This window comes from Lepus europaeus, chromosome 15 (genome assembly GCF_033115175.1).
Source record: "Lepus europaeus isolate LE1 chromosome 15, mLepTim1.pri, whole genome shotgun sequence".
Taxonomy (NCBI): domain Eukaryota; kingdom Metazoa; phylum Chordata; class Mammalia; order Lagomorpha; family Leporidae; genus Lepus; species Lepus europaeus.
Window position 1 is genome coordinate 57,062,255 of NC_084841.1, and position 26,637 is coordinate 57,088,891.

The following is a 26,637-nucleotide window of genomic DNA, read 5'->3' on the forward strand; positions in this document are numbered from 1 at the left end:
TAAACTATATAATACATTAAAAATATTCATAATACATTTTTTTTAAACTGTTGTTTTTACAGAATATAAAATATATTACATCTTTAAAAAAATGGATGAAGAGCCTGAAAGAACCAAGCGATGGGAAGGAGGCTATGAAAGAACATGGTAAGCAGGGTGTTGTTACTCTTTTCCATTTAGACATCTTTTTTACGCATTATTGAAGTATGTTTTACATATATTAAAATTCACCCATTTTTGATCTACAATTCAGTGACTTTTTTGGGGGTAAGATTTATTTATTTATAAGTCAGAATTAGAGAGATTGTCCCATCTGCTGGGTCACTCCAGAAATGGCTGCAATGGCTGGGCCTGGGCCAGGCTGAAGCCAGGAGCCAGGAACTTCCTCCAGGTCTGACACGTGGGTGCAGGGGTCCAAGCACTTGGGCCATCCTCTGTTGCTTTCCCAGGCACATTAGCAAGGATCTGGATTTGATGTGGAGCAGCTGGGACTTGAACTAGCACCCATGTGGGATGTTGGTGTTGTAGACGGTGGCTTAACCTATGGCACCACAATGCCAGCCCCAACTCTTGAGGTTTTTGAAAATTTACTAGCTGTGCAGCCATCACCATAATCCAGTTTCAGAGCATTTTGACCACTCCAGCAAGATCCTTCATGCCCGTTTACAGTTAATTCCATTCCCACCTCTACCCGTAAGCAATAAGTGATCTGCTTTCTGTCTGCAGATTTACCTTCTCTAGGCATTTCACATAAATCGAATCATATTGGTCTCTTGTGCCAAGGGTTTTTTTGTTTTTGTTTTTAAGATTTATTTATTTATTTGAAAGGCGGAGTTACAGAGAGGCAAAGGCAGAGCCAGAGAGAGAGAGAGAGAGAGAGGGAGAAATTTTCCATCTGCTGATTTACTCCCAAGACGGCTGTGACGGCCAGAGCTGTATCGATCTGAAGCCAGGAGCCAGGAGCTTCCTCTGGGTCTCCCATGCAGATGCAGGGGCCCAAGCACTTGGGCCATCTTCCACTGCTTTCCTAGGCCATAGCAGAGAGCTGGATCAGAAGTGGAGCAGCCGAGACTAGAATCAGCCCCCATGTGGGATGCCAGCACTGCAGGCGGTGGCTTTACATGCTGTGCCACAATGCTGGCCCCTCACTTAGTGGTTTTAAGGCTTATCCATGTTGTAGCATGTTTTAGTACTTTATTCCTAAAAATCATTCCATTTTATGGTTATACCACATTTTTGTTTATCTGTCATGGTTTGTTTGACATCTAGGTTGTTTACAATTTTTGGTATGGTGAATAATGCTGCTATGAATTTGCATGTGCAGATCTCTGTGGGTTTATGTTTTTGGTTCTCTTGCATTAATCTTTTTAGCTTATCTTTTCAAACGAATAATTATTACTTATAGGGAGATTCTTAAAGAAGATGAATCTGGATCACTAAAAGCCACAATAGAAGACATTCTTTTCAAGGCAAAGAGGAAAAGGTATGTGAACTTTGCTAAGTGTGTTACACAAGGTAGAACACCATTCCTTCAAGGCTTTCTGTCCACCTGTAGCCACCAGTGTTTAATTTCATGTGTGTTTAAGGGAAAATGACTTATGGTTATCCGAATGGGAAGGAACCCACAGTGCAGGCTTGGCGCAGCAGGGGAATGGTCTTCATGGACTGTTCACAATGCCTATAGCTTTATGTATGCCTTAAGTTAAGAATTTACTTCACTAAAAATACAGGCTTTGGTTTTGGGGACCATATGTGATATTCAGTTCAATTCAATTCAATTAAAATGTTTGTATGATTTTAACAGAGTATTTGAGCACCATGGACAAGTACGACTGGGAATGGTAAGTTATAATTGCTTTTTTTTCTGGTACAGAACTAGTTTGGATTAGAGAAATTTGTCAACTTAATGGAAGAAACAACAGTAAAATAACATAACTTTTAAAAATACATAAAAATCTCTTAAAATATAAGTAATAAATTATGTATTAAAATATATTAAATAAATATGACTGAAATATGTGAATATTTTACTTCTTAGTCAAATCCATACTTGGGAATTGTCTTCTTTTTTGATAGATGCGCCACCTTTATGTGGTGGTAGATGGGTCAAGAACAATGGAAGACCAAGATTTAAAGCCTAATAGACTGACATGTACTTTAAAGGTTAGTAAAATCATTTAAATTTACACTAAATGAAGAAAATGACACTCGATTCCGAAAATAATTTTTTATGAATGCGAAAGTTGTTTTGTGTGTGTGCATGTGGGTTGGTTTGTTTTCAGTTAATATAAGCAATAGTTAAGTAGGTAAGTGCTGCCAGATTATTTAGGGAAATGACAAAGTGAAGGCTGCTTATTTATGCCTTTAGTTTCTACTCTTCCACCCCAAGTCAGAGTCTTGGTTTTTCAGTTGATTCTTTTCTTTAATTCTTTTCCTTTGACTTACTTGAATCTGTCTTCTCAGCTTACAAACATATTCATATTATTCCTAATTAAAAACCTACCATCAATTCTGTTCATTCTCACATCTTTCTGCATTGGATTTTTTATTTTATTATTTCTGTCACGTCCAATTAGACCCAACTTTTATTTAGTTAGTATTTATTTGATTGATTGATTGAAAGGCAGAGAGACAGGGAGGGAGCTTCCATTTACTGGTTCACTTCCCAAATGCCTGCCAAAGCCAGGACTGGGCCAGGCTGAAGCCAAGAACCTAGAAGTTGATTCAGGTCTCCAGTGTGGGAGGCAGGGACCCAGGCACTTGAGCCATCACCTGCTGCCCGTCTCCCACGGTGTGCATTAGCAGATAGCTGGTATTGGGAGAAGAGCCAGCACAGGCACTCTGGTAGGGGATGTTGGCTTCTAAAGCTGTGTCTTAACTGCTGTGCCAAACACCCACCCCTGGGCCCAGCATGTAAAACCTAACTTGTACCACTGCTTCAAATGGAAGTTTTTTGCTGCTTAATATTTTTACGGTTGAACACTTTTTTCACAATCTCTGAACTTAAAAATCATGAGAAATGATGCTTGATAGAGTTCACAGAACACTAATCAGACATTTTCTCTATTGTTATTTTACCTGTAACTAATATTTCTGTTTTATTTTGTTTAAACAGTTATTGGAATACTTTGTGGAGGAATATTTTGATCAAAATCCTATTAGTCAGGTACGTAGATAAAGTAATAGAATTCGGAATTAAATTCCTGTTTTGTTCCCAAATATAGTTTTTAAATATATGATTATGATGTGATCCACATTGTGTACCAGTTTCTACAATACTTATCAATGAAAAAACAAAGTAGCTTTACAAGTTAAGGTACACTGAGCTCATAGCTGAATTTGTCAAAAACACTGAGGAAAAATTTCTCGTGTTGCTTATTTCTTTCATAGTGACTTTTATTGTGTTGTATGTTATTATCAAGAAGAAATAATCTGTTAATCATCATTTTTGTTTTTATTTTGAGATTGGAATAATTGTTACTAAGAGTAAAAGAGCTGAAAAACTGACTGAACTCTCAGGTACGTGTAAAGTTACCTCTGTTGGACTCTAGGCCTTGTAGCCCTGTTCGTATGCCTGTCAAGTAACTGACGTGAAGGCTTTCTCTGCTCTCCAGGTGAAGCCACTTAGCAATGCTGCTCACCTAACTTTTGGGATGTAAGAGTAAATTGAGTTCTGCACAGTGCTGAATAGTATTCCATTGAATGTTAAGACATATTTTAAGATCTATCCATTTGTGTCCTGAAAATAGTAAAATAAACTTACTGTAATTATTGATGAAATCTACTTAATATTTTTTTAAAGATTTACGTATTTATTTTGAAGGTCAGAGTTACAGAGAGAGAAGGAGACACAGAGATTTTCCATCTGCTGGTTCACTCCCCAAGTGGCTGCAACAGCCAAGACTGGGCTAGGCCAAAGCCACGAGCCAGGAGCTTCATCCAGGTGTCCCATGTGGGTGCCGGGGCTCAAGGACTTGGGCCATTTTCCACTGCTTTCCCAGGCCCATTAGCAGGAAACTGGATCAGACGTGGAGCATCCAATACTCGAACCAGCACCCACATGGGATGCTGACATCACAGGTGGTAACCTTACCTGTTATGCCACAACAACAGCCCCAATCCACTTAATCTTCAAGTTAATTTTTTTTTAAAGTTAAACATGTAATTTACAAAGCAAAAAGCATAAAAAATTACATTGTACTCATTGTTAGTGATTTGATTTTTCTGCTTCCATCACATACTTCACTCAATTTCAGTATCTTAAAGATAATAATGGCAGAGGCTGGTGCTGTGGCATAGTGGGTGAAGCCGCTGTCTGCACTGCCAGCATCTTATATGGGCGCCAGCTTGAGTGCCTACTGCTCCACTTCTGATGTAGCTCTCTGCTATGGCCTGGGAAAGGAGTAGAAGATGGTCCAAGTGCTTGGGCCCCTGTACTTGTGTGGGAGACCTGGAAGAAGTTCCTGGCTCCTGGTTTCGGATCAGCCCAGCTCCAGTTGTTGCAGCCATTTGGGGAGTGAATCAGCAGATGGAAGACCCCTCTCTCACTCTTTCTCACTCTCTGTCTCTGCCTCTCTCTAACTCTGCCTTTCAAATAAACAAACAAATAAATCCACAGAAAAAAAAAGTGACAGAGAGAAAGGGAGAGAGAGTGTGGTATCTTCTATCTGCTGTTTCACTCCCCAAATGCTAATTTATTCCCCAACAGCCAAGGCTAGACTAGGCCTGAGCCAGGAGCCAGGAGCCAGGAACTTAGTCTGGATCTGTCACATGGGTATCAGGGACCTGAGTACTTGAGCCATCACTTGCTGTCTCCCAGTGTGCATTAGTAAGGAGCTGTAATGGAGGCAGAGGAGCCAGGGCTTGAACCACACTTCTGTGTGGGATTTGGGCATCTCAAGTGGCATCTTAACTGTTGGGCCAAATGTCCACCCTGGATTCTCCTTTGTAACGTCATAGATGTATAAATTTTAGGAAAGGCGTAAATTTCCGTAATATATATGTAATATTTTGTTAAAAGTTGTTCTATTTGTATTTTAGGAAACCCAAGAAAACATATAACGTCTCTAAAGAAAGCTGTTGATATGACCTGCCATGGAGAACCGTCTCTTTATAATTCCTTAAGCATGGCCATGCAAACTCTAAAGTTAGTACTTTGCATTTACTTCTAGTTGATTGGGAAGTTTTTTAATGAGTTAAGATGAAATGATAATATGTTAGTGTGGGGCGCCATCATCCCAGTTATTATAAAATCATTAAGAAGGAAAGATATGTTATGTATGATGTTAATTATGATGTTGGTTAGTAATTTATATTTTAGTAGGTGAGTTATATCCTGAAAGACTTTACAAAAATATGATAAAACTATAGGCATTATCAGCAGTACAGAAGAAATATGCTGATGGAGGAGTATTCTATTAAAAATTAATTACATGTGAAATTTAGTATATTAATTGTGAGTTGGTTATGTCTTTATTGAAATTTATTAACTTACCTTGCTATGTGTCAGTAAATTAATTGCATGCTTTCCCTGCAAGTTAACTATGTAGAATATAGTAGGAGCCTAAAGAAAATATTCAATATAATTAAAGCTCATATATTTTGTTTCTGAATAATCTGTCCTGGCTGAGACTTTGTATTTTTTTAGTTTCGAAGTAGACAAGGAGGTAACACCAATATTAAAGATAAGCACAGTCCAAGATCTGCGAACAGAAATGAAGAGCCCAACAATGAAAATATAATTAGGAAAGCTGTAACTGATGAAACTGTCCCCAGAATAATGGAAATTCCTATTTAGTACTCAGGAAAACAGCTGTCCACGTCTTAAAACCTATACACTATCATTTAGTTATTTAATTAATGGCATGTGAAATTGATGTTTATAATTTTTATGACTAAGAATTATCACGAGGCTAAATTACAGTCCTTTAGAAAGAACCATGTTACTGTTATTAAACCATATATATATACAACTTAAAGTTGATATATGTGATAATTGTATTTTTAAATCTACACTTTAGACTGTATGAAATAAATTTAATAGAATATAAGTTTTGTGATGTTAGGAACCTTGTCAATCTATTTAAGAAAATACCCCTGAAATATTTATTTCAGGAAATAATTTTTTAAAAATATTTATTTATTTATTTGAAAGGCAGAATTACAGAGAGGCAGAGGCAGAGAGAGAGGTCTTCCATCCACTGGTTCACTCCCCAAATGACCACACGGCTGAAAGTGGATCGATCCAAAACCAAGAGCCAGGAGCATCTTCCGGGTCTTCCACGTGGGTTCAGGGGTCCAAGGACTTGGGCCATCTTCCATTGCTTTCCCACACCATTACAGAAAGCTGATTGGAAGTGGAGTAGCTGGGATTCGGACTGGTGTCGATATTGGATGCCAGCACTACGCCAAAGTACTGGCCCCATAGGGAATAATTTTTTAAGTGCATATCTTATTTTAGGAAAATTTACATTAAAATGTTTAAACTAGACTCATAATTGAATCCTTGCAATGCTGAAACAAATAAGGTATTCTGTATAATTGTGTAAAGCATGTGTGCTATCCTGTCTGGGTGAATTTTTTGCCTATGATTGGTTACACCTAATTGGAATATATTTTATCTTTCTTTAGACACATGCCAGGACATACAAGTCGAGAAGTCCTGATCATCTTTAGCAGCCTTACAACTTGCGACCCATCAAACATTTATGATCTAATCAAGGTAAAGGCAATAAGTGAACACCAGAGTTACAGCATTAAAGAAAATTTTCTATTAATTACTGTTTTTCAGAGAATTCTTTATTTTTCAAATACATTAATTCTTAAAATGTTTGTTTTCTTCTCCTCAAACTCTCCATTTACCTGGATTTTATAAAGACTCTAAAGGCAGCTAAAATTAGAGTGTCTATTATTGGATTGTCTGCAGAGGTTCGAGTTTGCACTGTACTTGCTCGTGAAACTGGTGGTATGTATCTGATATATTCAGTATTTATCTATAGTTATTGTTTAAGAAATCGCTTATGAATTAAATTAGGATCTTTTAATCCTTCTTATGCTACTAAACTGAAATGAATTTGTTTTCAGTAGTCCAAAATATGGGCAAATATATCATTGATTTCACAAGAAATTTCAAAATAGAAGGAATTACCAGTAGTTGTGTCAGGGTTTGAGGAAGTACACTCTTGAAAACTGGAGTTTTCAGCGTGTGTAATACTTTGTGAAGATTTTGTAACTTGGTTTTAATGAGTTATTTATTTTTTAAAGATTTATTTGTTTATTTAAAAGGCAGAGTTAGAGAGAGAGAGCACAAGATCTTCCATTCACTGGTTCACTCCCCCCCAAGAGATGGGCTGGTCCGAAGCCAGGAGCCAGGAGCTTTTTCCGGGTCTCCCATGTGGGTGCAGGGGCTCAAGGGCTTGAGCCATCTGCCACTGCTTTCCCAGGCCGCAGCAGAGAGCTGGACCGGAAGTGGAGCATCCAGAACACTAACTGGTGCCCGTGTGGGATACCAGCACCACAGGCACTGCTTTACCTGCTATGCTGTGGTGCCGGCCCTTAATTATAGTTATAATTACATCTATTCCTAGAAAAATTGATTTGGAGATACTATTTAAATAAGCTTAAGCAATAATGTAGCTTAAATTGTTATTTTGAAAATGTTGGGCTGGCACTAGGCTAATCCTCTGCCTGTGGCGCTGGCACTCCAGGTTCTAGTCCCGGTTGGGGCGCGGGATTCTGTCCCTGTTGCTCCTCTTCCAGGCCAGCTCTCTGCTGTGGCTCAGAAAGGCAGTGGAAGATGGCACAAGTGCTTGGGCCCTGCACCCGCAAGGGAGACCAGGTTGAAGCACCTGGCTCCTGGCTTCGGATCAATGCAGTGTGCCGGCCGTGGCAGCCATTGGAGGGGTGAACCAACGGAAGGAAGACCTTTCTCTCTGTCTCTCTCTCTCTCACTCTGTCTAACTCTGCCTGTCAAAAAAAAAAAAAAAGAAAAAGAAAATGTTACACATTTTGATGACAAAAATTCTACTGAATTACATAGACATTGCAATTCATTGTTGTGCCTGAAAACCTGATTGATTTTTCTTGGGTTGCTTTTCCTCTTGTTAGGCACATACCATGTTATTTTGGATGAAAGCCATTACAAGGAACTGCTGACACATCATGTTAGCCCACCTCCTGCCAGCTCAAGTTCTGAATGCTCACTTATTCGGATGGGTAAGTGTTTTCTTACTTTAAAATAGGATTTAAAAAGTATGTTTATTTGCTCAAACTAAGCTGTTTGTTTTAATTTGCACAAGTTTCAATTTTTAACTCTTAGAAATTTCTTTTTTTAATGATAATTAGAAAAAAAGATTATTGAAAGAATTTTGGAAAGTGCAGAGAAGTATAAAGAGGATTAAAATAATTAATCCTGTCACCCAGAGAACACTACCGGCTTTCTGTATTGTAAAAGAAAGAAATATACAAAGACAGTGTTTATAGAAAAATACTTTTGTTAAGGAATTTTAAAAAATAAGCTTCAAAATCCTCTGTACTGTATGATTAAAGTTATGTTGTACAAACTATGCAGACAAATGTTCCAGATAAGCATACCAAAGTACTCCAAGTGATTTCCTTCAGGGGAAAGAGAATGATTAGTTTCAGATTATTTTAAAAATATTTCATTTTCCTCATTTTCCAAAAATTTCATGATGAGCATTTATATTTACATTGAAAAAGAAGACCAACTTTAAAAAAAACTATGAAATAAATTGTGTTTGTTAGTGAGGTGGAAGGCTTTTTCATCTTGTTTTTGGCCTTTTAAGTTTTCTCAGTGGTCCACCTTTTTTTTATAAAATGATATAGTATTTATCTGATTGTGTGTGGCAGAGATAGAATTAATATAGATGACATATTAGAATAATGCTTAATGTAAACATTGAATACATTTTAGGTACTGTGTTGACTAACCTTTTTTGACTTAGTGATAATCTCCTTTTTTTTTTACTGATACATTTCTTTTTTTTTTTGACAAGCAGAGTTAGACAGTGAGAGAGAGAGACACAGAAACAGAGAGAAAGGTCTTACTTCTGTTGGTTAACCCCCCAAATGGCCGCTATGGCCGGTGCGCTGCGCCGATCCGAAGCCAGGAGCCAAGTGCTTACTCCTGGTCTCCCACGCGGATGCACCGCCCAAGCACTTGGGCCATCCTCCACTGCCTTCCCGGGCCACAGCAGAGAGCTGGACTGGAAGAGGACCAACCGGGACTGGAACCCGGCGCCCATATGGGATGCCGGCACCGAAGGCAGAGGATTAACCAAGTGAGCCACGGCGCCGGCCCCACTGATACATTTCTTTACCCCCTTCTTATAGATATTATTTAAACTTATAATCTAGAATTTATTTTTCAGATTGATTTGTTAGCGTCCTTTAGGAATATCAAGTCTTAGTCAGCTGATAAAAATATTTTCCAATTATTTACCTGCTTTTCCTTTGTTTTGATACATAAAGATACATGCATTAATTTTTATGTAATCTTTTTAATGGTTTCTGCTTTATCTGAACATATTTTCCATTAAAAATTACACATGAAAAATAAAATACATGAAGGGCTTGGACTTTCTAAAATTTAAGCACAGAGGTATGTGCTGCTGTGGTGCAGTGAAAATGTGACATAATGTATGCTAAAGTGACTGTAATATAAGCTTCAGTTCGGTCAGAAATGATACAAAAATTACAAACTTTTTCTTTTTTAAGATTTATTTATTTATTTGAAATCAAAGTTACAGAGAGGCAGAGAGAGAGATATAGAGAGAAAGGTCTTCCATCCCCTGTTTCGCTCCCCAGGTGGCCGCAACAGCCAGAGCTGCAGCAGTCTGAGGCCAGGAGCCAGGAACTTCCTCCAGGTCTCCCACGTGGGTGCAGGGGCCCAAGCACTTGGGCCATCTTCTACTGCTTTCCCAGGCCATAGCAGAGAGCTGGTTCGGAAGTAGAGCAGCTGGGACTTGAACAGGCGCCTATATGGGATGCCAGCACTGTGGCTGGCAGCTTTACCTGCTATGCCACAGCCTCGACCCCCAAACTTTTTTCTTTTTTAAAGATTGATTGATTTGAAGGCTAGAGTGATGGAGAGATCTTTCATCCTCTGGTTCACTCCCTGAATGGCCTTAACAGCCAGATCTGGGTCAGGTTGGAGCTAGAAGCCAGGAATTCCATCTGGGTCTCTCACATGGGTGGCAGAGGCCCAAGCAGTTGGACCATCTTCCACTGCCTTCCCAGGCACCTGAGTGGGGAGATGTAGAGCTGGGACTCAGACTGACACTCCAGTGTGGTTTGCTGCCATCACAAGCAGCAGCTTACCCTTCCATGCCACAGTGCTGGTCCCCAAACTTTTCTTTTTAAAAGTGGTGTTGGTGGCCAGTGCTGTGACACAGCTACCCGCGATGCTGGCATCCCATGTAGTTGCTGGTTTGAGTCCCAGTTGCTTCACTTCTGATCCAGCTCCCTGCTAATATGCCTGGGAAAGCAGCAAAAGATGGCCCAAGTGCTTGGGCCCTGCCACCTACGTTGGAGACCCACAAGAGGCTCCTGGCTTCAGCGTGGCCCAGCTCTAGATGTTGCGGCTATTTGGAGAGTGGACCAGTGGATAAGAGGTCTCTCTCTTCTCTGCTCCCTTTCACCATAACCTGCCTTTCAAATTAATAAATCTTTTTTAATAAACACTTTTTTTAAAGTGTTGTTATTCAATTAGAAAATATAAACATTAGAATCTGAAGTCCTACTTACAGAGAGATATTTTTCCTGTTTCATCTCCTTTTTCTTCTGGCATGGAAATGTAGTGAATTTCCTCATGTTATATAATAAGCATGTATGACTATGTCTAAGAGGCAAGATAGGGAGATTTTGTACAGCTTTGTTGACCTTCTGGTAGAACCATTTTAGTTTTTTGTCTTAGAATTTTGCTCTTTGCTTGGGAAAAGAAAGTAATATATTTTCTTCTATGAAGGATTTCCCCAGCACACCATTGCTTCTTTGTCTGATCAAGATGCAAAACCCTCTTTCAGCATGGCGTAAGTAAAGACCTTGAAATTGTCAATAATAAGCTCTGTTTTGAATTCCATCCTCTAAGTACAAATTGAAAAGGTAGGCTTGAAGGGTAATGGCTTCTACGAAAGATTCCCTTCTGTGTAGCTATGACAAAGAGCGAGGATTATCCCCAAATGCTTCTGTGCAGTGATCATCAGGGTATATTGCTTAGTGAAGCAGCAAGGTGGGGAGAAGTGCACAGTATGTTACTAGTCATCTAATAAGTGGATATGTGTGAGTAGATACATTTGTTTACCTTGCTGATAAAAACAATAGCCGTAGAAATAGAAAGTAAAACTAGAACAAAAAGATGTTTCTCTTGGTGAGTGTGTGGGGAAAGGCAAAGGAGTATACCCTAATATTTTATGAACTGTTGTTTTAACTTCAGAGCTTTGTATTTTTCTTTTTTGTTTTTAAAGATTTATTTATATATTTGGAAAGTCAAAGTTACAGAGAGGGAGGGAGAGACAGGGAGAAATCATCCATCCATTAGTTCACTCTTCAGATGGCCACAGCAGAGCCAGGAGCTTCATCCAGGTAGCCCAAGTGGGTGGTAGGTGCCCAAACAGTTGGGCCATCCTCTGTTGCTTCTCTCAAGCCATTGAAAGGGAGCTGGGTCAGGAGTAGAGCAACTGGTACCTGAACCAGCATCCATATAGGATGCCAGCATCACAGGCGGCATCTAAACCCGCTACGTCACAACGCCAGCCCCCCAGAGCTTTACATTTTACAAAATTGTACAACGAAGGTAAAAAAGTAATTCTAAAAATTCACAGGCAAGATTTCTGTCTCCAGCTATGAACATTTAACAGGGATTAGATTTACCTTGTTGCTAAAAAGGCAGAAAAAACACCTAAGCAATGGTTTGGATCCCTGAAAGAAGGGAAACAAATGAGGTGGAACCTGTGGGTGCACTGGCTTACTGCCAGCACCCAGAGTTTCCAGGTTATCCTGCAGAGCCTGGGAGTCCTGCTAAGTTAAAGGAACACAGTTTGCTCCTTTAAGTTTGGGGAAGCTGAGATGGCTGTGATGTTGCAGGGCAGAGTACCTGGAAGGAAAGAGCTGCAGAGAGAGAGAGAAAACTGTCTGGAGATCTATAGAGACTTGCCCTTAAGTCACAGCTCGGTATTGGTCAGCACGATGAACCTTCTGGAAGCAAGGAAACAACTGTGTACTGCAGCAGGCAGAATAATCCCAGAGCTCACATAGACAGGGAGTAGTTCATATTCTCATCAGTCTGTGGGAAGATGTTAACAAGACAAGCTTTGAACAGAGTTCACAGTGATGGAACCAAATTAACTCGAGATTGATGAGTACTCTTAACCAGAGTTACAGTGCTTAAAAGCAAGGTTTGAACAGATCAAACTGTTTCCAAGTTACTTAAGTATAGTATTACATAACAAAGCCCAAATATTTAGGGAAGTTTTAAAAAGCCAACACCCAAAGGAAGGTAAAATTCACAGTATCTGAGATCCCATAAAAAATTATGAAGCTGGGCTGACACTGTGGCCCAGTGGGTTAAAGCCCTGGCCTGCAGCGCCGGCATCCCATATGGGCACTGGTTCAAGTCCCAGCTCCTCCACTTCTGATCCAGCTCCCTGCTAATGCACTTGGAAAAGCAGCAGAGGATGGCTCAAGTCCTTGGGGATCCCTTGTCTCCACATAGGAGACACAGAAATAGCTCCTGGCTTCAGATGGGTTCAGCACCAGCTGTTGTGACTATTTGGTGAGTGAACCAGCGGATGGAAGACTTCTTTCTTTTTCTCGCTGTAAATCTTTCAAATACATGGCCGGCGCCGTGGCTTAACAGGCTAATCCTCAGCCTAGCGGTGCCAGCACACCGGGTTCTAATCCTGGTTGGGGCGCCGGATTCTGTCCTGGTTGCCCCTCTTCCAGGCCAGCTCTTTGCTATGGCCAGGGAGTGCAGTGGAGGATGGCCCAAGTGCTTGGGCCCTATACCCCATGGGAGACCAGGAGAAGCACCTGGCTCCTGCCTTCGGATCAGCGCGGTGCGCTGGCCGCAGCGGCCATTGGAGGGTGAACCAACGGCAAAGGAAGACCTTGCTCTCTGTCTCTCTCTGTGTCCGCTCTGCCTGTCAAAAATAAAAAAAAAATTTTAAAAATCTTTCAAATACATTAAATAAATCTTAAAAGAATTATGAAGCATGCGAAAAAAATGTGACCCATTAACCAAGGAAAAAATCATAGAGAACAATTTTTTTTAAGATTTAATTATTTAGTTGAAAGTTGGAATTACACAGAGAGAGAAGGAGAGGCAGAGAGAGAGAGAGGTCCCATCTGTTGGTTCACTCCCCAGTTGGCCACAATGGCCAGAGCTGAGCCAATCTGAAGCCAGGAACCAGGAGTGTCTTCTGGGTCTCCCATGCGGGTGCAGGGGCCCAAGGACTTGGGCCATCTTCTGCTACTTTCCCAGGCCATAACAGAGAGCTGGATTGGAATTGGAGCAGCCAGGACTCGATCCAGTGCCGATATGGGATGCCAGCACTGCAGGCAGCAGCTTTACCTGCTATGTCACACTGCCAGCCCCCATAGAGAGAATTCTTTAAAAAAAAATTTTATTTATTTGAACAGCAGAGTGACAAGGAGAGGAAAGGCAGAGAGAGATCTATTACTGGTTACTCCCCAAATCACTACAATGGCCAGGTGTGGAGCCAGGAATTCCATTCTGATGACCCATTTGGGTGGCAGGAACCGAAGTACTTGGACCATTTTCATCTTTCTTCCCAGGCCTATTAGTAGGAAGCTGGATCAGAAGCAGAACGGTCAGGACTTGAACCAGCCCTCTCATATATGATGCCAGCATTGCAGTCATAAGCTTAACCTGGTGTAGCACAGTGCTGGCCCCCATAGAGTGAAATTGTAACACACTTAATAGAGTTCGTAGACAAAGGTGTTAGACCAGGGATTGTGAGTGTACTTCATCCATTCAGAGTAGGAAAGGATGTGCGAATAAGAAAAGATACAAAAGGTATAGAAAAAACCCAAATAAAACTTCTAAAGATGAATGCAATGCCTGAAGTAAAAAATACATTGGATGGGATTATAGCCGATTAGTCACTGCAGAAGAAAAGATTATTGAATTTAAATATAGTAATAGAAACTTCCAAATAAAAATGAAGAGGGAAAAGGACAAAAAGTGAATATAGTGTAAGTGAGGTATAGAACAGAAATATTTCAAAATAGAGTTAAATTTAAAATGGATTTCAGGTTTTAAGATTGAGGTAGCGTATTTTCTTTGGCTGTAACTTTCCACATCTCTGTGTGTCACCTTTTCAAACTAATCTTTCCCCACAGGCATTTGGACAGCAGTACTGAGCCAGGGCTCACATTAGGAGGCTATTTCTGCCCACAGTGTCGGGCCAAGTACTGTGAGCTTCCTGTTGAGTGTAAAATCTGTGGTAAGAATACAACTATTTACTATCAATACATTAATCTTGAATAGCTTCTTAGTCTGTATTGCTGCTAAAGTAAATTTTGAGTATGCATGTATTTCAGGATTTAATCTGTATTGAGAGAAATAGATTATTATTTTCATTGAGTGCCTAGTGCTTTGTTTCCAAGAATAAACATAGCATCCTAGAAGAGTGTCTTAATTTCTCTTTCTTTAAAAAGTATATTCTTTAAAAGCAGTGCAATAGAGCCAGAGGACATTTTTCTAGCTCTCTTGTAAGTAAAATGAGAAGTAGTAGAAGTCTAGGAATTTATTTCATTTGTAAGTAAGCACATAGGCCAAGAAAGGTCACACACTTAGTGATAGAACTAAGACTATACTGGAATCTCCTTTGTAGTCACAGGTAAAATGAGCAAATGAATACCTGCAGTCCAAAAAACACACAAATATTTAGGCAAAGTTTTATCATTTGGATTTTTGGCCATTGTCCTTATGAGATGGTGATTATTAAACACGTATGTGCCTTATGTGTTAGGTCTTACTCTGGTGTCTGCTCCCCATTTGGCTCGGTCTTACCATCACTTATTTCCTTTGGATCCTTTTCAAGAAATTCCCCTAGAAGAAAATAAAGGAGAAAGGTATGTGGGTTTTATTATCTAAGTGGTGAAAACTAATGTTTGAATATATTATTATTGCTTTATAAAAGCTTATTCATATTAATTTGGGTAAGATTACTTCTAAGATTACCTCTAATTTAAAAGATGAGATGTAGAATACATTGACTACGATTTGAAATGACTCACTGTTAAAAGGATCTCTATCTCCAGAAATCTGTTAATTTCCCTAAAACCACCTCCATAGAGTAAGAATGATGGGTGGTGTAATGATAAATCTCTCCAAAAGAAAAACAAAACCCTGATTAGGATTTGCTGATTTCAATGGTATAAATACTCCCATCATGACCAGTCTCTAATTACTGGCCATTTAATAACCAGCTCTCAAAATTCCTGAATATTTTCACAGTTGACTCTCTAAAGCTAAAACATTCTAGCTCTAGCACACCACTGAAAATAAGAGGCAGCATAACAATTAATCAAGAACATACAGATTTTTTTTAATGCGTTTTCTGTGAACTCTCACAAGTCAAGGCTGAAATAGCAGTAGTTAATCTATTGTAGAATAGTGTTTAGGAAACAAAGATTTAAATTTTAACAACTTCCAGGGTTTAGGAATCATATTAAAAAATTTCTGCCCAGTAGACAAATGTGTATCAATCCATCTCTTTGCTCTTCACCTTAAGTAATTTTGGAAATCATTTCATATCAGCATGTCTGGATCAATCTTAGCTTTGAGATTATTGCATATTTCATGGCTATATGATGGTTTGCAAGCCAGTTGTCTCCTGTTGAATATTTAAAATTGTTTCTTTTACTGTTCACAAATAATGCTTCTGTCTTTGAAGGTGCAAGTATAAATGCATGGTAAATTAGTAAAGGTGGGATCAAAGATTATATAAATTTTGATAGACTTTGTAAAGTTGTCCTTCAAAGAGGATTCATTTATTGTTTTCCTGTAGTTGGCCAACCCTAAGTTTTATGAAACTTCTTGATATTGGCCAAAACTGACAAAGAAGTGTACTCATTGTTTTAACTTGTATTTATTTACTTATGGGTGAGGTTAATTATAGTAGAAATGAAAAACCCAGTAAAAGGATTGAGAGATAAAGATGAAGAAAACTACTGGAAAGCAGAGTAAAAGGTGGAAAAAACAAAGAGGGGTAACTTAGGAAAGATGAGAAAACTTATCCAGAAGGTCCAATATCAGTATAGCGTGAGAAAGAAAAAGATAAATCGTAGCATAAGGAATCATGAAAGAAATAATTCGGAGAAATTTTCTGCAATTGAAATATAGAGCGTTTTAGGTTGAAAGGGACTGCCGAGTGGCTAACATATTGAGGGAAAAGGGATCCACATTAATATGTATAATTGTGAAATTTCAGAATGTGCAACAAATACTAACCCTAAAAATTTCCAAAGATATCAGGTCTCATGCCAGAGGTCTGGAATTAAAATTGTATGCTTTACCAGCAGCACTGGTTGCTGACAAGGAAGTCACCTTCAAACTGTGGAGTGTAAATTATTACCAACTGTTTATATAGCTAGCCAAGCCGTTTTCAGACTTGGAAGGTCTCAAAAACAGACTTTCTAGAGTGAGTGATTTATAGGAACTGAGAAGGGTTGATTATGGTGCCGCAGGTTAAGCCACTGCCTGCAATGCCAGCATCCCACACGAGTGCTGGTTTGAGGGTGAACCAGTGGCTGAGAAATCTCCCTCTTTTTATTTATTTATTTATTTTTTAAAATTTTTTTGACAGACAAAGTGGATAGTGAGAGAGAGAGACAGAGAGAAAGGTCTTCCTTTTTGCCGTTGGTTCACCCTCCAATGGCCGCTGCACCCGGCACATCTCGCTGATCCAAAGCCAGGAGCCAGGTGCTTCTCCTGGTCTCCCATGGGGTGCAGGGCCCAAGGACTTGAGCCATCCTCCACTGCACTCCCGGGCCATAGCACAGAGCTGGCCTGGAAGAGGGGCAACCGGGATAGAATCCGGCACCCCAACTGGGACTAGAACCCAGGGTGCCGGCGCTGCAAGGCGGAGGATAGCCTATTGAGCCGCGGCGCCGGCCAAATTCCTAGATTTTCTGTCATTCTTTTTCTTAGTTGCTTTTTTGCTTTTTAAAGATTTATTTATTTGAAAGACAGAATTAGAGACAGAGAGAAGGGGAGAGACAGAGAGAAAGAGGGAGATTTTGGCTGGCACCGTGGCTTAACAGGCTAATCCTCCACCTTGCGGCGCTGGCACACCGGGTTCTAGTCCTGGTCGGGGTGCCGGATTCTGTCCTGGTTGCCCCTCTTCCAGTCCAGCTCTCTGCTATGGCCCGGGAGTGCAGTGGAAGATGGCCCAAGTGCTTGGGCCCTGCACCCCATGGGAGACCAGGAGAAGCACCTGGCTCCTGGCTTTGGGTCAGCATGATGAGCCGGCTGCAGCGGCCATTGGAGGGTGAACCAATGGCAAAGGAAGACCTTTCTCTCTGTCTCTCTCACTATCCACTCTGCCTGTCAAAAAAAAAAAAAAAAAAAAAAAGTAAAAGAAAATCTAGGAATTTGTATCTAACTCAAAACAGGGTAAAAAAGCAGCCTAGCATGAGAGATCCCAGAACAACACCTTGTGTCAGCGGTGCAGTCAGTCCAGCAGAAGGTCACAAAGCTCCAAGAGAAAGCAAAAGAACTGTGGAAATCCTAAGTTAATTGAACCTACTGAGAGGATATTTAGATTATTTTGGGACAGATTGGGCTGAATTAGTGGTTTTTTTTTTTATTTTTATTATTTATTTATTTATTTATTTGACAGGCAGAGTTAGACAGTGAGAGAGAGAGAGAGACAGAGAGAAAGGTCTTTCTTTTTCCGTTGGTTCACCCCCTAAGTGGCAGCTATGGCCGGCGCGCTGCACCAATCTGAAGCCAGGAGCCAGGTGCTTCCTCCTGGTCTCCCATGCAGGTACAGGGCCCAAGCACTTGGGCCATCCTCCACTGCCTTCCCAGGCCACAGCAGAGAGCTGGACTGGAAGAGGAGCAACCGGGACTAATACCCAGGGTGCCAGTGCTGCAGGCAGAAGATTAGCTTAGTGAGCCATGGTGCTGGCTTTTTTTTAAAAGATTTATTTATTTGAAAGAGTTACACAGAAAAAGGGGAGGCAGAGAGAGAGAGGTATTCTATCAACTGGTTCACTCCCCAGTTGGCTGCAAGGACCGGAGCTGTGCCTATCAAAAGCCATGCCTATCCGAAGCCAGGAGCCAGGAGCTTCATTTGGGTCTTCCCATATAGGTGCAAGGGCCCAAGGATTTGAGCCATCTTCTGCTTTCCCAGACCATAGCAGAGAAGTGGTTCTGAAGTGGAGCAGCTGAGTCTTGAACCAGCGTCCATATGGGATGACAGCATTGCAGGTGGTGGCTTTACCTGCTACGCCACAGCGGTGGCCCACTATTGCACTTCTGATCCAGCTCTCTGCTAATGTGCCTGGGAAAGCAATGGAAGATGGCTCAAGTGCTTGGGCCCCTGCACCCACATGGGAGATCTGGAAGAAGTTCCTGACTCCTGGCTTCAGTCTGGCCCAGCACTGGCTGTTGTGGTTATTTGGGGAATGAACTAATGGACAGAAGATTTTCTCTCTCTCTCTCTCTCTCTTTCTCTTTCTCTTTCTTTCTCTTTAAGATTTATTTATTTGATAGGCAGAGATACAGAAAGAAGGTAAGAGAGATCTTCAGGGTGCTGATTCATTCCCCAAATGGCCACAATGGATATGGCTGGGCCTGTCTGGAGTAGGAGCTAGGATCCAGGAGCTTTTTCTAGTTCTCCAGGGCAGGTGCAGGGGCCCAAGCACTTGGACCATCTTCCGCTGCTTTCCCAGGCCATAGCAGAGAGCTAGGTGAGAAGTGGAGCAGACAGGATTTGAACCAGTTGCCCATATAGAATGCCAGCACTGCAGGCGGAGGCTTAACCTTCTATGCCACATTGCTGGCCCCAATAAATAAATCTCAAAGAATAAAACAAGCTCTGGTTCTGTCTCTGTCTGTCTCTGTCTCTGTCATTCTGCCATTTAAATAAATAAATCAGCCTTGTTTTTAAAGAAAAATGGCAGGGGCTGGCATTGTGGTGCAATAAGTTAAGCCACCACTTTTTATACTAGGAAGCTGTGTCTGAGTACCAGTTTGAGTCCTGGCTGCTCCACCACAACCCAGCTTCCTGCTAATATGCCTGGGAAAGAAGTAGTTGGCTCAAGTACTTGGGCTTTTGCCCCCAACTGGGAAGATGTGTATAGAGTTCCTGGGTCCCGGTTTTGGCTTGACCCAATCTTTGCTGTTCGGGCCATTTAGAGAGTGAAACAGCGAATAGAAGATGTCTTTGTCTTTCTTTGTCTCTGTCTCTCCCTCTCTGATGCTCTGCCTTTCAAATAAGTAAATAAATCTTTTTAAAAAGACAATTATTAATTTAAATGATTCTAATTGTTTAAATTTGACGAATTATTATAATGAATGATTTCTTTTAAGATTGCTTCTTGAACTTTCTTTTTCAGATTTTGCTATGGCTGTCAGGGGGAATTGAAAGACCAACATGTAAGTTCATTGACTTTCTAAATGTTGAGTAATATGGTAGTACAATAAATTTTCCACAGCTTGTTGAATACCAGCCTGACATCAGGTTTTTCCTCATACATATAATTACAAGAGATAGAGGTAAAGCGGGAGCAAAATAATTTAATCATTAATAGTTTTATCATGCTACATTCTAATTTTGCTATAAATATATTTTTGTTCTTTATCTTCATTTTCAGGGTAAACTGAATTATTTTGGAAGTACATAAAATTTGTCTTCATGTTATATTTTAGGCTCTGTCATAACTCATTTTGAAGTTACCATTTCAGGTGGCCACACATTGGTGTGATTCCTCTGTTGTACCAATGAGAAAATGTTACAATTTTGGAGAGGGTCAATTTGAATATATAAGCTTGTATAGGGGCTAGGGCGCAGCTGATTAAGCGGCTACTTAACGATGTTAGCATCTCATATCAGAGTGTCAGTTTGAGTCCCATTTGTTCCATTTCTTTCTTTTTTTAAAAGATTATTTATTTATTTGAAAAAGTTACAGAGAAGGAGGGAGAGACAGATACAGAGAGAGAGAGAGAGATCTTCCATCTGCTGGTTGACTCCCCAGATGGTCGCAGTGGCCAGCGCTGGGCAAGACTGAAGCCAGGAGCCTCCTCCAGGTCTCCCACGGGTAGCAGGGGCCCAAACACCTGGGTCATCTTCCTCTGTTTTTCCCAGGCCATTAGCAGAGAGCTGGACTGGAAGCGAAACAGCTGGGACACGAACCAGCGCCCATATGGGATGCCAACATCACAGGCAGTGGCTTCATCCACTACACCATGACGCTGGCCCCACTGCTGCACTTCTTTTTTAAGATTCATTATGGGGCGGGCACTGTGGCACAGCAGGTTAACGCCCTGGCCTGAAGTGCCGGCATCCCATATGGGTACTGGTTCTAGTCCTGGCTACTCTATTTCTGATCCAGCTCTCTGCTGTGGCCTGGGAAAGCAGTAGAAGATGGCCTAGGTCCTTGGGCCCCTACACCTGCGTGGGAGTCCCGGAGGAGGCTCCTGGCTCCTGGCTTTGGATTGGCACAGCTCTGGCCGTTGCGGCCAATTGGGGAGTGAACCATCAGATGGAAGACCTTTCTCTCTACCTCTCCTCTCTCTGTGTAACTCTGACTTTCAAATAAATAAATAAACCTTTAAAAATATTCATTGAAAGGCAGAGTAACAGAGTGGCAGAGGCAGAGAGAGAGAGGTATTCCAGCCGAAGGTTTACTCCTCAAATGGCCATAACTGCTAGAGCTGACCCAATCCGAAGCCAGGACCCAGGAGCTTCTTCTGAGTCTCCCACCAGGGTGCAGGGGCCCAAGCACTTGGGCCATCTTTCACTGCTTTCCCAGGCCACAACAGAAAGCTGGATCAGAAGTGTAGTAGCTAAGACTTGAACCAGCACTCATATGGGATGCTGGCCTTGCAGATGTTTGCTTTACCTGCTATACCATTGCACCACTTCCTGCCCTGTAAGTTTTATCTGAAAGCACCAGTACCCGTGTTTGTAATGCTGATTAAAAAAATGGGTTTTTGTTTTAGTTGTCTTAATATGTGTCATTTGACAGATTCTTTCAAGTTTTGATTGAAAGAAAAATATCAGTTTTCCAGTTCTGAAGTCCTTTCCTAAGAGGGATTATCTGTGTTAAATTTTGGTGCTTTTCTTTCTCTCTCATTTTTTTAAAAGATTTGTTTATTTGGCCAGCGCCACGGCTTACTAGGCTAATCCTCCGCCTGTGGCGCCGGCACTCCGGGTTCTAGTCCCGGTTGGGGCGCCAGTTCTGTCCTGGTAGCTCCTCTTCCAGTCCAGCTCTCTGCTGTGGCCCGGTAAGGCAGTGGAGGATGGCCCAAGTGCTTGGGCCCTGCACCCGCATGGGAGACCAGGAGGAAGCACCTGGCTCCTGACTTCGGATCAGCACAGCACGCTGGCCGTAGCAGCCATTTTGGGGGTGAACCAACGGCAAAAAGGAAGACCTTTCTCTTTGTCTCTCTCTCTATCACTGTCTAACTCTGCCTGTAAAAAAAAAAAAAAAGATTTGTTTGTTTATTTGTTTGAAAAAGCAGAGCCACACAGAGAGAGGGAGAGACACAGAGAAATACTGATAGCTCTTCAGTCATATGGTTCATTCTTCAAATGACTGCAATGGTCAAGACAGGACATCCTAAAGCTATGAGACAGGAACTCTGTTCAGATCTTCCAAATGGGTGGCAAGAGCCCAGGCACTTGAGCCATGTTCCACTGCCTTCCTAGCACATTATCAGGGAGCTGGATCAGAAGCAGAGCAGCCAGGACTTGAGCTTAGCCCACTGTACCACAATGCCAGCCCCTGTGCTTCTGTTTTTAATTGAACCTGCTGGGAGATACTCTAAACCAGAGGTGGGGAACATCTGGCCTGCAGGCTGAATAAGGCCCATGAAATCATTTGGTCTCACCTTGCCAAAGCAACCACAGGCAGGACTTGAAATTTAGTAAATGTAGGCCGGCGCCATGGCTTAACAGGCTAATCCTCCGCCTTGTGGCGCCGGCACACTGGGTTCTAGTCCCGGTTGGGGCGCTGGATTCTATCCCGGTTGCCCCTCTTCCAGGCCAGCTCTCTGCTATGGCCCGGGAAGGCAGTAGAGGATGGCCCAAGTGTTTGGGCCCTGCACCCGCAAGGGAGACCAGGAGAAGCACCTGGCTCCTGGCTTCAGATCAGCGAGATGAGCTGGCTGCAGCGGCCATTGGAGGGTGAACCAACGGCAAAAAGGAAGACCTTTCTCTCTCTCTCTCTCTCTCTCTCTCTATCCACTCTGCCTGTAAAAAAAAAAAAAAAGAAAGAAATTTAGTAAATGTAAAGTAGGCTACTTTTTAAAAAAAAATATTTTTTTTTGACAGGCAGAGTGGACAGTGAGAGAAAGAGACAGAGAGAAAGGTCTTCCTTTTCCGTTGGTTCACCCTCCAGTGGCCACTGCGTCTGGCGCACCGCGCTGATCCGAAGGCAGGAGCCAGGTGCTTCTCCTGGTCTCCCATGCAGGTGTGGGCCATCCTCCACTGCCTTCCTGGGCCATAGCAGAGAGCTGGCCTGGAAGAGGGGCAACTGGGATAGAATCCGGTGCCCTGACCGGAACTAGAACTTGGTGTGCCGGCACTGCGGGTGGAGGATTAGCCTATTGAGCCGTGGCACCAGCCATACTTTTTTTTTTTTTTTTTTTAACGATTTATTTATTTATTTGTAAGGCAGAGGCAGAGAGAAAGGTCTTCCATCCGCTGGGTCACTCCCCAAATGGCCACAATGGCTGGAGCTGGGCTGATTTGAAGTCAGGAGCCAAGAGTTTCTCCCAGGTTTCACATACGGGTACAGGGGCCCTAGGACTCGGGCCATCTTCTACTGCTTTCCCAGGGCACAGCAGAGAGCTGGCTTGGTAGTGGAGCAGCCGGGTCTTGAACTAGTGATCATATAGGGTGGCAGAGTCCCATGCGGAGGCTTAACCTGTCACATCACAATGCCAGCCCCTTATTTCCTCATTTTTAAGGAATAGTTTTGAGGGAAAAAAAAGTCTCCTTGGGTTTTTTTTTTTTCTTTTGATTTTGTTTGAAAGGCAGATACGGAGAAATAGGGATCTGCTGGTTCACTCCTCAAATGCCCACAACTGCCCATGCTGGCCTAAGTAAGCCAGGAGCCCAGAACTCAATGGGTTTTCCAGGTGAGTGGGAGTGACCCAAGTACTAAAGCCCCACTTGCCGCCTCCTAGTGTCATTAGCAGGAAAGTGGATGGGAAACAGAGTAGTTGATACTTGAACCAGGATCTCTGATATAGAATACAGGCATCCCAAACAGTGACTTTAACTGCTGCACCATAGGCCTACTGCAGTTGCCTTAGATTTGAGAATATATTTTACAATGGAAATGGGTAGGTAAGTAGGGAAAAACTGATAAGGATATAAAAGAACAAAGCTACTTGGATGTCTTTTAGTTGTGCTGTACTTAACTTTGGGAAACCACTTAACTCCTTTTTCTTCTTTTCAATGCAGGTCTATGTTTGCTCTGCGTGCCAGAATGTTTTCTGTGTGGACTGTGATGTTTTTGTTCATGACTCTCTCCATTGTTGTCCTGGCTGTATTCATAAAATTCCAACTCCTTCAGGTATTTGATTCCAGCTTGCAGTATACATTGTATGTGTTAAAAAATCAAAGGTATGAATGTTTAAATGGTTCTTTAGAGGAAGCTTCAATGAAGGCACAAAGAGTAAGTTGAAAAGAAACATCTTAAGAAAATGTTTGCTTAGCAAATATATTTTATTGAATTTTTTGTCATAGAGATTTCTGGAATTTAGTAGTATTTCATTTAATTAGTTTTTTCCATTTAGTCAGAATTTTTCAGTCAATATGCATTGTATGTAACTTATTTATAATATTAAGCTGTAAGAATTTCATTTTTTTGAAATTGAGATTTTGCAATTCATTATAATTCAAAAACTTATTTTGAGAATCAGGCACACACACATACACACATGAAAAAAGATAGACACAGAGAATGAACTATCCATTGATTACCTCCCCAAATGTCCACAATGTCTGGGGCTGGGCCCAGCCAAAACCTGGAGCTGGGAACTCAATGCAGGTTTGATATGTTGGTGGCAGGAACACAATTACTTGAGCCAGCAGTGCCGCCCCCCAGGTTCTACATTGGCAGAAAACTGGAGTTGGGAGCCAAAGCTGACTGTTAAACCCAGGTACTGCGATATGGGATAAGCAGTGTCTTAACTGCTAGGCTAAACGCCTACCCCACAATTTGTTTTGATTTGTTAACTTAGTGTAAAAAGAAAGTTAAGTGTAAACATAAATCCAATGTAATATGAACATTAGTTAATAGTTATGAAATTAATACATATGAAATGAGGCTTTAAAACATTTGGAATATAATTATAAAATTGGTACAACTGAAATTAATTATGGCTATGATCTCTTTAGGTTAATCCTTTAAGCATAAGTACTGCCATGGCCACACTTGGTGCCAGCAGGGCAGCCCCAAGTGGTTCTCATTAGCCATAGTCCTCCTAGCATAGTTCAGCTGCAAGGAGATGAGATTCTCTGGGGCCATCCAAGAGCCAGGTTGTCTTCTAGCACAGCTTCAGGGTCCTCACAAGAGGTGTGTTCATTTCAGCAGCCACCACTCGGGAAGCCTGGAGCATGAGGTTGCCATCAGGTTATTTATAGTACATCTCAGTCCAGATGTGATTTCTCAATTAAGAGTCTTTCTTTCTTTCTTTCTTTCTTTTTAAAGATTTACTTATTTATTTGAAAATCAGAGTTACACAGAGAGAGAAGGAGAGGCAGAGAGAGAGAAGTCTTCCATCCGCTGGTTCACTCCCTAATTGGCCGCAGTGGCCAGAGCTGCGCTGATCCGAAGCCAGGAGCCAGGAGCTTCTTCCAGGTCTCCCACACGGGTGCAGGGCCCCAAGGACTTGGGCCATCTTCCACTGCTCTCCCAGGCCATAGCAGAGAGCTGGATTGGAAGTGGAGCAGCGGGAATTGAACTGGCACCCATATGGGATGCCGGAACTGCAGGTGGCAGCTTTACCCGCTGTGCCACAGCACCGGCCCCCAAGAGTCATTTTTCTATAAGCAAAGATACCACAAGGCTAGCTGATACTCTTGCCTTTATCATTTACCATAGTGGCAGAACTAGAAAGCTTTGCTAAGGGTGAGATTCAAATGCTGTGAGGGAAAGCATGTTGTCCAGCCCTTTCACTCTCATATACTAAGCCTTTTGCTTTAAAGGTTACTTTATAGTGCTTGCTTTGGTAACACACATACTAAAGGTTACTGTATAATAATTGGTAAAGTATTTTACTTGGTGGGGTATATCTAATACAAACATTTGGTTCTTTGCTATCTGAGACTGTTTTGCCTTATAGTTCAGGCTAGAAAGGCCAGAGTTGTGGTGTCTATCCCTGTTAACTTTACTATATTTCCTACTCAGGGACTATTTAATTTGTCTCTCAACTTCCCCACTCTGAGTCATCAGAGAAACTTAGATGAGAATATATGATGTAGTCTGTGTTTTAGATTCAAAGCAAATACATAATATCATTATGAGTAAAATTCTTCCCAGATTTACTCTGTTGGGAGTGAATCCACCTTCCATAGAAAAGTATTAAAGCGGCTGGCGTCTGCAACGCCAGCATCCCATATGGACACCAGTTTCGGTCCTGGCTGCTCCACTTCTGATCCAGCTCCCTGCTAATGCGCCTGGAAAAGCAGCGGAGGATGGCTCAAGTGCTTGGGCCCTGCACCCACAAGGGAGACTTTGAGGAAACTCCTGGTTCCTGGCTTTGGCCTGGCCCAGCCCCACTCATTGCAGCTATTTGGGAAGTGAACCGGTGGATGGAAGATCTCTCTTTCTGTCTCTCTCATTCTCCTTTCAAATAATTAAATTTTTTAAAAAAAGAAAAAGAAACAAAAAAGTATATTATTATATCTACGGACTTTAGTAACTCTAAATTGAGTTTCAATATGAAATTTTTATTTTAGGTATGCTTACTAAGGAACATGATCAGTAAAGATAATGTAATTCTACCCTAAAGAGTATATTCAGTTTATTTTTGGTAGAGCCCGGAAGTTAGCATTTTCAACAAGTGTTCACACACACACACACACACACATACACACACAGATACATGACCAAACAGGTGTTTTTCTTGGAGTTATGTTCCTTGAGCCTGGACCTAGTGGTTCGTTATATGGAAACAAATTTCAGCCATAGGTAACCTGAAAACTGCTATCTTCCTTCTGTTTATCAACAGAGATATCAGTGGCTTGCAGGAGATAGCTTTAACAGTGTCAGAATTTTCTTTCTCAACCCTACCTGGCTTAGAAAGAAGACCTTGAATAGTTACCTCCTGAAAAATTACTAGAACTATATTAAAGACTCATTTTCCCAACCTAATATAGTTCACAGCTTTATTTCTTTATAGTTTTATCT

The 26,637-nt window shown here is 41.5% G+C and overlaps 1 protein-coding gene across 3 annotated transcripts in view; it reads left to right on the forward strand.

The window, feature by feature from the left end:
- The window catches only part of GTF2H2 (general transcription factor IIH subunit 2), a 33,622-nt gene that overhangs the window by 2,111 nt on the left and 4,874 nt on the right, over nucleotides 1–26,637 (forward strand). For all 3 annotated transcript variants that reach the window (XR_009868076.1, XM_062212208.1, XM_062212209.1), the window contains exons 2-16: nucleotides 63–147; nucleotides 1,406–1,483; nucleotides 1,805–1,841; nucleotides 2,077–2,163; nucleotides 3,116–3,166; nucleotides 3,465–3,519; nucleotides 5,041–5,146; nucleotides 6,631–6,721; nucleotides 6,877–6,964; nucleotides 8,107–8,214; nucleotides 10,985–11,048; nucleotides 14,380–14,483; nucleotides 15,012–15,114; nucleotides 19,609–19,648; nucleotides 23,685–23,796. Coding sequence is in view for 2 of the 3 variants with exons in the window: in XM_062212208.1 (XP_062068192.1) it covers nucleotides 92–147; nucleotides 1,406–1,483; nucleotides 1,805–1,841; nucleotides 2,077–2,163; nucleotides 3,116–3,166; nucleotides 3,465–3,519; nucleotides 5,041–5,146; nucleotides 6,631–6,721; nucleotides 6,877–6,964; nucleotides 8,107–8,214; nucleotides 10,985–11,048; nucleotides 14,380–14,483; nucleotides 15,012–15,114; nucleotides 19,609–19,648; nucleotides 23,685–23,796 (1,180 nt within the window). In the remaining variant the exon portion in view is untranslated. The remainder of the gene's footprint in view (nucleotides 1–62; nucleotides 148–1,405; nucleotides 1,484–1,804; nucleotides 1,842–2,076; nucleotides 2,164–3,115; nucleotides 3,167–3,464; nucleotides 3,520–5,040; nucleotides 5,147–6,630; nucleotides 6,722–6,876; nucleotides 6,965–8,106; nucleotides 8,215–10,984; nucleotides 11,049–14,379; nucleotides 14,484–15,011; nucleotides 15,115–19,608; nucleotides 19,649–23,684; nucleotides 23,797–26,637) is intronic.